Source organism: Nannospalax galili, unplaced genomic scaffold, assembly GCF_000622305.1.
Source record: "Nannospalax galili isolate Female #2095 unplaced genomic scaffold, S.galili_v1.0 scaffold335, whole genome shotgun sequence".
NCBI lineage: Eukaryota > Metazoa > Chordata > Mammalia > Rodentia > Spalacidae > Nannospalax > Nannospalax galili.
This window is the reverse complement of record NW_008337842.1, coordinates 2,810,472-2,822,515: the sequence shown is the minus strand read 5'-3', so window position 1 is coordinate 2,822,515 and position 12,044 is coordinate 2,810,472. Positions and strand designations below refer to the sequence as shown.

At 40.1% G+C, this 12,044-nt stretch overlaps 1 protein-coding gene across 3 annotated transcripts in view; it reads right to left on the bottom strand.

Moving 5' to 3' along the window:
- Ppp2r1b (protein phosphatase 2 scaffold subunit Abeta) overlaps positions 1 to 12,044 on the bottom strand; it is a 37,589-nt gene that overhangs the window by 13,224 nt on the left and 12,321 nt on the right. For 2 of the 3 annotated variants that reach the window (XM_017798078.2, XM_008832801.2), the window contains exons 6-14: positions 11,459 to 11,614; positions 10,961 to 11,075; positions 10,507 to 10,577; positions 10,064 to 10,198; positions 6,857 to 7,030; positions 4,051 to 4,111; positions 2,276 to 2,430; positions 952 to 1,094; positions 296 to 387 (exon numbers count right to left, since the gene is read on the bottom strand). In XM_017798078.2, coding sequence (XP_017653567.1) covers positions 296 to 387; positions 952 to 1,094; positions 2,276 to 2,430; positions 4,051 to 4,111; positions 6,857 to 7,030; positions 10,064 to 10,198; positions 10,507 to 10,577; positions 10,961 to 11,075; positions 11,459 to 11,614 — 1,102 coding nt within the window. The remainder of the gene's footprint in view (positions 1 to 295; positions 388 to 951; positions 1,095 to 2,275; positions 2,431 to 4,050; positions 4,112 to 6,856; positions 7,031 to 10,063; positions 10,199 to 10,506; positions 10,578 to 10,960; positions 11,076 to 11,458; positions 11,615 to 12,044) is intronic. The other variant, XM_029563407.1, reaches the window with a different exon arrangement.

The following is a 12,044-nucleotide window of genomic DNA, read 5'->3' as shown; positions in this document are numbered from 1 at the left end:
TTAGGAGTGGTGGGCTAAGAAGTTTTTTTCCTTTGTTTTTAAAGACAGTGTCTAGGTATGTATTCTAGGGTGACTTCAAATCTGCAACCTTACTGCCTCAGTCTCCCAAGTGCTGAGATTACAGGTATGTGCCACCAAGCCCAGGCCAAGAATTTTCTAACCAAATAGGCCCAGGATCACAGATACAGGCCACCCTCTGTCTTCCACCATGTTTCACACTGCCACTTTGCAAAACTCACAGTAGAGAACAATCCCTCATTCACCAAAGTATATAGCACAAAACAGAAATACATACCACTTATAGCTTCCTGTGCAAAATATTTGACGTCCATGTCTTCATCCTGACCTAACTTCTGTAGCACCGGCTTCACTTTCCCCTGCAAGGCACTGAAATTCAAAAGTATCATCCATGAAAACTTGGCTGGTGGGACAGAAATTCTTCATGATACAATCTTTTGAGGAATATTGCTTTTGTTTTGGGCTCTATGGTAATTTTAAAATTTAAAATGAAAAATATTTTAAAGTATTTAACAAATATACTATTTAATTTCTAAAGACATTCTTGGCAAGCCGGGCGTGGTAGTGCACGCCTTTAATCCCAGCACTCGGGAGGCAGAGGCAGGTGGATCTCTGTGAGTTCAAGGCCAGCCTGGTCTACATAGGGAGTTCCAGGACAGCTGGAGCTACAGGGAGACGGTCTTAAAAAGACCAAAAAAAAAAAAAAAAAAAAAGATATTCTTGGCAAAATAAGCTTCAGGCAATCATATATGCATACAGAGAACTTAAGTCAGAGTGGACAGTCTTAAAAATGGGGACTCATTTATTTTCTGTGAACAAGCCCAAATTCTAGATAAAGTGAAAAATTACTGGACTTAATTTTAGCTGTGACTCCCCACTATGAAGCGAAAGTTAAAATTCACTTTCAAAACAAGAATAACACTAAAATCTTACTCAGTATCTAGAATTGGTCCAATTTTTTGTAGTGATTTGGCTACATTGAAACGAACATTTGCTACTTGGTCTCCTGCCATTTTCAACACGATGGGCAGCATTTGCTTAGTGGTTATTTCCTGACCACAGGCTTCAGAGAGTGCCTAGAAAAATAAATAAGGTGGTATACTTAAAACACTTTTAAAAAATCCCCAAATCTACTAAAACATTAATATTTTGATGGGAAATTAATTGGGCAGCAGAAAAAGTGTTTCCTGCTTGAACATCTAATGAACATAAGGAAGCAGTCAAAGGATGAAAGACCGATACCAGAATTCACAACTCAATTGCAAACTTTTAAATTACTATTTAGGGGCTGGAGAGATGGCTCAGCGGTTAAGAGCACTGACTGCTCTTATAGAGGACCCCCGTGGCAGCTAACAACCGTTCATAACTCCAGTTCCAAGGGATCCAACGCCCTCTTCTGACTTCTGCAGGCACTGCACCATCTGAATTCACCTACCTACTTACAAGTAGTATACTCATACACAAAAAATAAAAATAAAAATAAAATACTAGTCTAGACTGGTGGCGGTGGCGGCAGCAGCACACACCTTTATTCCCAGCACTCCAGAGACAGAGGAAGGTGGGTCTCTATAAGTTTGAGGCCAGCCTGGTCTACATAGTGAGTTCCAGGCCAGCCAGGGCTACATAATAAGGCCCTGTCTCCAAAAACCAAAACCTAAAAAAGTTTTTAAAAAAGGGATACTATTCTGGGGCTGGTGAAATGGCTCAGTGGTTAAGAGCACTGGCCGCTCTTGAAGACGACCTGAGTTCACTTCCCAGCACTGATATGGTGGCTAACAATTATCCATAACTCCAGTTCCAGGGAAATCCGACACCCTCTTCTGACCTCCATGGGCATTGTACAGCACAGCTGCACTTACATGCAGGCAGTACACTCATACACGTAAAAATAAAATAATAATAAAATATTTTAAAAGTACTATTCTAAATTTTAACACAAATTTAAAAAAAAATCAACATTTTCTCCATTCTAATTATTCAAATTAATCAGTATAAGTATATCTCAAAAAGAAGACAGTTCACTGAGAACTTAGAAATACATCCGGGTTTGGTGGTGCACACCTTTAGTCCCAGCACTCAGGAGGCAGAGGCAGGTGGATCTCTGTGAGTTCAAGGCCAGCCTGGTCTACATAGGGAGTTCCAGGACACCGGGGCTACAGGGAGACCCTACCTCAAAAAGACCAAAAAAAAAAAAAAATACACTATGAATAACTACTTTAATAAGCCCAAGTAACAATAACAGAGATGTTATACTTACATTAATGCAAAATAAAGTGGTCATTCTGTGTAAGTAATTAGGATCATTTGCCATTACTAACACTTTAGGGACAATGGTATTTTGGGCCCACTCTGTACCAAACTTCTGGACTAATTTCATGAGGTTGTTAGTGGCAGCTTCCCGGATGGCATACACTGCAGAAGAGTCAAGCACACATTTCATACTGCTTACTAAGTATGCAGAACCTGCTTTACAATATCACACACAGACCCAAAATAGAACTCTGCAAACTAACCCCCACCTCACACATACTGTAATGATAATCAGCTCAGTCCCACTTCACTGATTTGCTATTACAGTTTTAAAATGTTTATATTCAAGGAAAATGGATGTGCAGAACTCACTATATACATCACTGATGAATTAACAAATACAAGTGTGGGGCTGGAGAGATGGCTCATTGGTTAATAGCACTGGCTGCTCTTGCAGAGGACCCGGGTTCAATTCCCAGCACCCACATGGAGGCTAACAACCATCCATAACTAGTTCCAGGGGATCCAACACCCTCTTCTGACCTCCGAAGGCATTATTGTACCACACAGGTGCACATATATATATACACTCATACACATAAAATAAAAACAATAAATAAAATAACAAGTTAAAAACAAAACAAAATCATTTTAATCCAGAATGCCAGCTTTCACAGTATAGAAGGATCTGCTGGGAGTGCCATTCACACTAACAATATTTACTAGAAATAAACTTTTTCAAATGAAAAAAAGAATTTCTGTCAGGCATGGTAACACACATCTTTAATCCCAGCATGTGGAAGGCAGAAACAGGTGGATCTCCGTGAGTTTGAGGTGAGGTCAGCCTGGCTCCAAGCCAGCCAAGGTTACACAATGAGAACATATCTCAAAAAGAAGGCAACACGCATTTGCGCAGGTACAGTGGGGGGGGGGCTGTTTGGATGGCTCAGCAGTTAAGAGCATTTACTGCTCTTGCAGAGGACCTGGGTTCAGTTCCCAGCACCCACATGGTGACTAACACCTGTCCTTAACTCCAGTTCTAGGGGATCCAGTGCCCTCTTCTGGCCTCCATAGGCATCAAGCATATACATGGTGCACTTACAGGCATACAGGCAAAACATTCATGTGTATAAAATAAAAATATCAAAAAAATTTCTTTGCTATGATTTATCAAATTTAAGGGGTTGGGTTTTTTTTTGTTTTTTTTTGGTGTGTTTTTGAGACAGGGTTTCCCTGTAGCCCCAGATGGCCTGGAACTCACTATGTAGAGCAGGCTGGCCTTGAACTCACAGAGATCCGCCTGCTTCTGCCTCCCTAGTGCTGGGATTAAAGGCTCACGCCACCATGCCCAGCTTAAATTTTATTTTTTAAAAAAGATCATAAAAACAACTTTTGAGAAAAAAGGAAATAAATCTTCACTCATGTAATAACACCAGTAGAAGTAGGCACACATTTACCCTTACAATTATCACAGAGCTTCCACACCCTATTTATACTCTTAGCCATATGATCTCACATGATACAAATATGCTTTTAACAAAACTGGTTACCCTATGATAGAGTGATTACTTAATGGAGAAGAGACAGTTGAAACAGAAAGTAAAAATGTCCAGTTTGTAGTCAGAGAAAGCGAAGGGGAATTTAATCAGCCTTTCTTCAGCAATACACTGTTAAAGCAGAATGTCATCCCTTCAGGATTCCTTCCAAAAGGAAATGAACATCACAGAATATATGCAAAAACCTGGGCTTTCCATTATATCTGTTTTTAACTGGTCTACTCACCATGATCCACAAGCCAGGCCATACATAGAGAATTGAGCTTTTCATCAAAAAACTCCACACCCTATGGATACACAGTATTCCATTAATATACACCTCCAAAGTTTAAGAACAAGTTCTATTTACATTAGACAAAAATTACCTAAAGCTAAAGACATGCTTCTGAATGGTCAAAAAGCCATGTAATACCAGAGAACTTATAAACTATAAAATTCTCTTAAGACCAAAACAAAAAGCACACATGAGACAGCAGAGGCCAGGCTCAGGGAGAACAGGCTGACCAGAAGCCACACACACTGAGGGGAGCAGGAGAAGCATTGTGCAAAGTGTGCCAAGCAGATCCTGACTACATGTAAGATTTAATTACCCAGGAAAATGCCTGGTGACAGTATTCGTAATTTTCATCTTTTGTAACTGACACCAAGCTACTCCCAACTGAAGAAAGCATTTCTGGGACAAGGAGAGAAAACAGCAGAGGGGGAGAAAAGCAGGCAAAGGAGTGCAGAGTACGACGCTCCAGGGTGGAGGGACTGGTCCGTGCACACGGGCTGGGGACAAGCTCCAAGACCTGATTATACAAGACCTCCCACCCAAGATGTCCACATCATGTAGGTGAGTTCTGCAACACACTTTCCTGTGTCTTCCTTCTGAGTTCCTGACCAGTGACAATGTATTTTAAGAGAAGTAACATAAAGGCTCGGTGCTTTAGACAGAATGGCTTTACCCTGCAGATCACTAGGCAAGGTTTTGGTAAACACTTAGACTACAGTAATAACTCTCAAAGATTTTTTTTTATTATTTATTATTTTTATTTTATGTGTATGAGTGTATTGCCTGCATGTGTGAGTGCACCCATGCTGTGCAATGCCACAGAGGTCAGAAGAGGGCTTCAGATTTCCCTGGAACTGGAGTTAAGGACGGTTCAGAGCCACCATGTGGGTGCTGGGAATCAAACCCAGGTCCTCTGCAAGACCAGTCAGTGCTCTTAACTGCTGAGCCATTTCTCCAACGCCCAAGATTGCTTTTTTTTAATTTCAGGTTGAAGACTTTCCTTCAATCTTAATAGACTCATGTCCATATTCTTTTGTGGTTTAACTTTATATTTAAACATCATGGTCTATAATTCAGGCTAGTCTTAAAAGAGTTGTATAAATTGACTAATTTTTTAAAATTACACATAAAGGAAAATTAATAATATATGTACATATATATGTAGATAAAACTGTAGGGGCTGGAGAGATGGCTTGGCAGTTAAGAGCACTTGCTGCTCTTGTAGAGGACCTGGATTCAGTTCCCAGCACCCACATGGTGGCTAACAACTGTCCCTAAATCCAGTTCCAGAGAATCCAACACCTTCTTCTGACCTCCACAGGCACTGCACATATGGCACTTACATACAGGCAGATAAAATACTCATACAAAATTTTTTTTTAATTTTAATTTTTGAAGATAAAATTGTAAAACAATGTCTATGGCTGATGCATGTCAATCCAGCCAGAAAGGTACAGGCAGCTCAGGTACCAACCATCTTCTTTCCATACTGCTTTGTACAGCTGGTAGCCTTGGAGACTTTCAGGTCTAGGTAGAGTCAAGGTTCAAAGAAAAGGTACTGAAATCCGCCCAACTCCCAGACAGCTGTTTTGGTTCAGCAAACCCACTAGGCACTGGTACTTTCTACTTTGCAGAGGGACACAGAAGACCCCTGAAGAACAAAACGTGACCCTCAGCATTTGGAAGTGACAGTGGAAAAAAAGTGACAAAATGACTTCACCTGACCCTTTTAGATATGCTACTATCTTTGACATCCATTTTGAAGAATACAGCACTGTAAATATGAGAAAATACATAAAGTAAAGCCATGGCCAGCGCAAGACACAGGTTCATAAACAAAACACACCCAAATTAGCAATATAAATTCAGTGGTCCAAGAAAAGAAAATGTGAACACATATGTTGTGATCTAAAAGGAAAGGAAACAGGCCTTGAGGGTCTATTATAAATTGTAGTCATGTCAGCAGTAAACTGACACATGTGCTTTCTCAGAAAACTCAGGTCTTCATTCACCCAATAATCAAGAAATGCCAAGTGTCTAATTAGTAACAGTGCTCTGATAGCCACTAGCATTAAATACTAATAGTCCCTGCCCTAAAAGCAATCACCTGTCTTCCAAATACATCTTAACAGTGGCAATGCACTACTGTTAAGGGCTGTTAACAGGGGTGAGGACTATCAAACTTTGTATTGTCTAGGAAACCCACTGAGAAAGAAAGGATGTAGCTTATAGCCCAGCTTTGAAATTTTAATTTCAGTCATAACTAAGAAAGAAATAATAAAACCCAAAGAATAAGACACTATGATAATATGGGCTTTATCAAAAATAATGATTTCTGCATGGCAGAAGCTCAACTCCCTTCAGTCAGAATGTAGGACGAACGGTTCCCAGGTTCATTTTGTTTAGGACAAAGACAAACAAAAAAGCTGCTTTGAACAGAAAGCAAAACTGACTTACCTCAGAACCATATTATTTTCCATTGATTAGTCCTTATATCACATGGGTTTTAAACACTACAAACTTAATAATATATATACCAAGGAGGCGATTCATTCCTCTAGGGCTTGGTTTTGAGATGGCATCAAGGCAAAATGTGTTGTTAGAAGGTAATGCACTACAACAGAACCATCCTGTAGGCCTCAGCATTTACACCTCAGTTGCTCTAAAGGAACAAAGTCACAGACTATGTGGGCCTCCTACTCACCATGCTAACTTGGCACTATCTGACACCATCCGTTACCAGAGCACGAATACTCACCAGCTGGCCCGCCAGCAGTGGCATATACTCAATGATGGCCAGGCGGACTCTCCACTTGGCATCTTCAGCCAGTTCCACTATGGCAGGAAGGAGAGACTGTGAGAGCTGACGGATTCCAATCACTTCATTTACACAATCCAAATTAGAGATGATATTCAAACGGACTTCAGGACACTATAAACACACAACCCCCAGACCAGGTGAAAATTAACTCCTCTTTCTGCCCAATATTCTCCTGTCTTGATAAAATGAAAAGTGCCAAGTAAAAGTTAAAATTAGAAAATGCTGACTCAGCAGTTTTCTTTAAGGCACAATCCCATAACCGAGAGTATTTGAGAAGAACATACTGGACACAATGGCCTTTTAAAAAAATATGGGACATGAAGTTGGGAGGAATAGGGAGATAGGGGTAGATCTGAGAGGAAATGAGGAAGAGGGTAGAATATGATCAAAATACATTGCATGACAGTCTCAAAGAATTAATAAAAATATTACTTAAAAGAAAAAAGTACTCACACAGGGATTTTGGTTTTTTATTATTTTTATTTTATGTGTATACATGAATTGCCTGCAGGTACGTAACTGCACCCATGTCGTGCAGTGCCCACAGAGAACAGAAGAGACTGTCGGATCCCCTGAAACTGGAGTTATGGACAGTTGTTAGCTGCCATGTGGGTGCTGGGATTCGAACCCAGGTCTTCTGCGAGAACCGCTGAGCCATCTCTCCAGCCCCCCCCCTTTTTTATATGTGTGTATTGCCTGCATGTGTGTAAGTGTACCCATGTTATACAATGCCCAAGGAAGTCAGAAGAGGGCACCGAATTCCCCTGGAACTGGATTTATGGATGGTTGTTAGCTACCATATGGGTGCTGGGAATTGAACCTGGGTCCTCTGTAAGAGCAATCAGTGCTCTTAACCACTAAGCCATCTCTCTAGCCCAACTCAGATTTTAAAAAAAAGAAAAAAAAAGACTAGAGCTGAAAGTGTTCTTTGTGGTAAAAGCAGGTGCCTGACCTCAACAGAGCCTGCATTCAACACCCAGCACTGACAAGGAACACAGATGGAGTGAAACAGTAAGTGCTGACTATCCAGATAATTCAAGACATACAAATGTGCAACCAGAGCGTCAGCAGAAAGCCACTGAGATTTCATTACTTTATATGCTAATTTAAAAAATAATACATCAAAGCAGGTGAGATGGCTCAGCAAGGAAACGCACTTGTGCACAACACCAGCAACCTGAGTTCAATCACCAGAACCCATGTGAAGGTACACAGAGAAGTGACTCCACTAGGATGGCCTCTGTTCTGTATGTACACATGTGCACAAACACACACATCATGTATATTCACACAATAATAACTAAAAGTGTATTTTTTTTTATTTTTATTTTTTTGGTCTTTTTGAGATAGGGTCTCCCTGTAGCCCCAGCTATCCTGGCTGGCCTTGAACTCATAGAGATCCGCCTGCCTCTGCCTCCCGAGTGCTGGGATTAAAGGTATGAGCCACCATGCCCAGCTAAAAGTGTATTTTAATTAATCAATAAACAAACTATGAAATGGTAAAAACACAGGCCCTAGAATTAAATTTCATGTACTCAAATCTGAGCTCTGCCACAACTGGAAGGCCTCAGACATGTTCATTTTATCTCCTGTGTCTCTTTCCTCATCTGAAAACAGGGAATAATGTAAGACCTACCTCATAAAACTGCCAGGAAGATGATACTCAGCAGCACATACAACATACTCAGGACCATGCCCTGGCACATATTAATTACTAAATGTTCATTTTCTTATTATTTGTGTATGTCTGTTTGTGTCCCTGTGTGTACATATGCACAAATGCAAAAAAGCCAGAAGGCGGCATCAGAATCCCTGGACACAGAGTTACAGATGGTTGTGAGCTGCTGTGCAGGTGTTGGGAACCAAGCTCCAGTCCTCCCCAAGAGCAGCAAGCACTCTAACCACTGAGCCATCACTTGAGCCCCTAAATATCTGATGTTATATTTAATCTTAAATAAGATACTTTTAAGCAAATCTCTATTAGCTTTAAAAATAGGGAATTGGGGGCTGGTGAGATGGCTTACCCATTGACAACCTAAGTTCAATCCCTAGGATCCATATTTGAAGACAAGGACCAATTCTTACAAGTTGTCCTCTGACCTCAACACACAGCTCACACAAACACACACACACACACACACACACTAAATGCAATTTAAAAAATTGTTTAAATAAAAATAAGGAAATGACTGTAGTACAAAATTAAGCAGAGGGGGCTGGAGAGATGGCTCAGCGGTTAAGAGCACTGGTTGTTCTTGCAGACGACCCGGGGTTCGAATCCCAGCACCCACATGGCAGCTAACAACTGTCCATAACTCCAGTCCCAGGGGATCCGACAGCCTCTTCTGACCTCCGCAGGCACTGCACGACACAGGTGCACTTACCTACATGCAGGCAATACACGCATACACATAAAATAAAAATAGTAAATTTTTTAAAAAATTAAGCAGAGAAGTTAGCTAGACATTTTTTAAAAGATTTCATGTATTTTATTTTACACGTGTATGTGTGTACCTGAATGTATATGCACCACATGCATGCAGGTGCCTGGAGAAGTCAGAAGAGGGCATCATCAGACCCCCTGGAACCAGAATTACAGGCAGTTGTAAACTGTACAGTGTGGGTGCTGGGAAGCAAACTCAGGTCCTTCACAAGTCAACAAGTGCTCTTAACCACTGAGCCATCTTTTCATCCCCAGGTTTTCTTATTAAAGTCCCTGTGGCCATTTTGGGGGAAACCTGTAACCCTATACTCAAAAGTAGAAGTAGTGTCAAACATTTTTTAAAAATATTTTATTTATTATTTTTATGTGTATGCATGTACTGCCTACATGTACGGAAGTGCACCCATGTTATGCATTGTCTGGGGAGGACAGAAGAGGGCATCAGATCCCCTGGAACTGGAGTTACAAACAGTTGTTAGCTGTCATACAGGTGCTAGGAATCGAACCTGGGTCCTCTGCAAGAGCAGCCAGTGCTCTTAACCACTGAGCCAACTCTCCAGCAACATTTAAAACAAATGTCAAACATTTAAAATAAGTTTTTCCCATTTCCACATTTGGGGACCTATTTTAATAAAAACTCCATACAAAAATCACATCAAGTCAATGACATGAACGGCAAAAGAATTTCTAGCCAGACTCACCTCATCCTTTAACTGAGCTAAAAAGAGAGGCAGAAGATGTTCGATGGTATTCTCTTTGCCCAAAATCGTAGATAATCCCATAATTACAGAAGCTAGAGCTGATTTGACATGTTGATTGGTATCAGATACTAATTCCTAAAATAAAATCAAAATTAAAAGCCTTTCTTATTTGTAAGACAACACAAAGCTCCACACCATCTCCCAAGGAGCTTGAAGGCAGCACTACACCAACAGACTAGCTAACAATGTTTCCTCTGGCCACGTTAACAACAGAATAAGCACCTAAAAACATTTTACAACTACAGTAAGCACAAATAAGCAATAATGTCACAAATTTAATATATTTGAGTCATTTATCCTTTTCCCTATTTAAACTCTAAGAGCTTAAAAAAATTACCTTTGCATAAGCAGAATAAAACAAAATAAACTACAATTACATATACCTTTATATAGGGCAGAATTTGATTCACAATTATGGCTTCTCTACCTTCAGTGGGCAAGTTTTCACAAAGTTCTAAAAGACAGAAATGGAAAATGCAATGTTTTTGTTGAGTCAAACAAAGAACTAACCAGATCTTCTCAGAGTTCCAAGTGAAATCAAACCATACATTAAAACAAATAAACTCTTATTAAGTAAAATGACTCTTATTCTAATGGAACAATCTAACTTCATGCCTTTGTATGCCAAACTATCCAAACTGAAAAGGCATTTTTCAAATAAAAACAAGAGAGAATGGGTGATTTAAAATCCAGAAGAGTCGCTTACTATGACTGTGAGATTTCCACACTGGGACCATCTCTATTTGAAACACTGTTGAAGATAAAACATGCCAAATCTACTACTATAAGGAACACATCAAAATGAAGAGCAAATGTTGAAACAGGGTGAACTTTAACCTTTGACTTTGTGGGCAGCAGCTGCTCGGACTTCAGCTTCACAATCTTTAAGAAGGCTCTGAAAGGCGGGGATGAGATCATTCAGAGTGATTTTAGGACCCACAGCTTTCTGGAGCTGGAAAACAATTTTCACAGGTTTAATGGATGCTAACAAAATAATAAAAAACAAAATAGTAAAATCTTCAAATACATAGTGTTACACAACACTTATTCAAGAGAATGTGTTAACTGTGTTCAACAGAAAAACCTGAGGCTACTGCTTCTAAGGTTTTTTATTATTTCAAAATGTCAATGCGGAGTCAGGCATGGTGGCACACTCCTTCAATCCCAACACTGGGGAAGCTGAGGCAGGTGGATCTCTGTGAGATAGAGGCCAGCCTAGTCTACACAACAAGTTTTATTTCGGGCCAGCCATGGCTACAGGAGACCCTGTCTCCAAAAGCCAAAAACGAACAAAACAAGCAAACAAAAAACAAAATGCCAATGCAATAATTTTACCTCTGAAAATTTGTCAGCTACCATATATCGAACTCGCCAAGATTTATCTTCTGCTGCTTGCCGAAGTATAGGTATTACCAAGGCCTCAAGGTCATCCTGAGACAATAATTGAGCGATACTGACACAAGCCTCCACAGCTAGCAGGCGCACAGAATCCTAAAGGAAAAGCACTGGTAAATCTGTGAGACCAACAGGGTGCTGCACACAGGGTGAGGCTCAAGAAAAGGGGGAAAATCATATACAGCTTTATGTTTTTGTCTTCAAACGGCTGAATAACCAATCTCCCTTCACCTAGAACAGCATGTATGTGAAAGCCATGAAAATAAAAATGACTGTTCTAGGAAGAACAGCAAATTAACTCGCTGAGCCATCCCACTAGCTTCAAACTATAAGATTAAGTAAACTTTAAAATTCTAATGCTGCACTCAAAGCCTTGCTATGATAGGTAGCTGAAGGATTAAAAAAAAAAATGATTATACTTGTGTAAGGTATTTAGAGTAGATTTGAAGAATTTAAAAAGGACAGGAAAATCACTGTGAATGTTCAATTTCCAACTACTCACTGGGCAATTGCAGGAACTGGATGA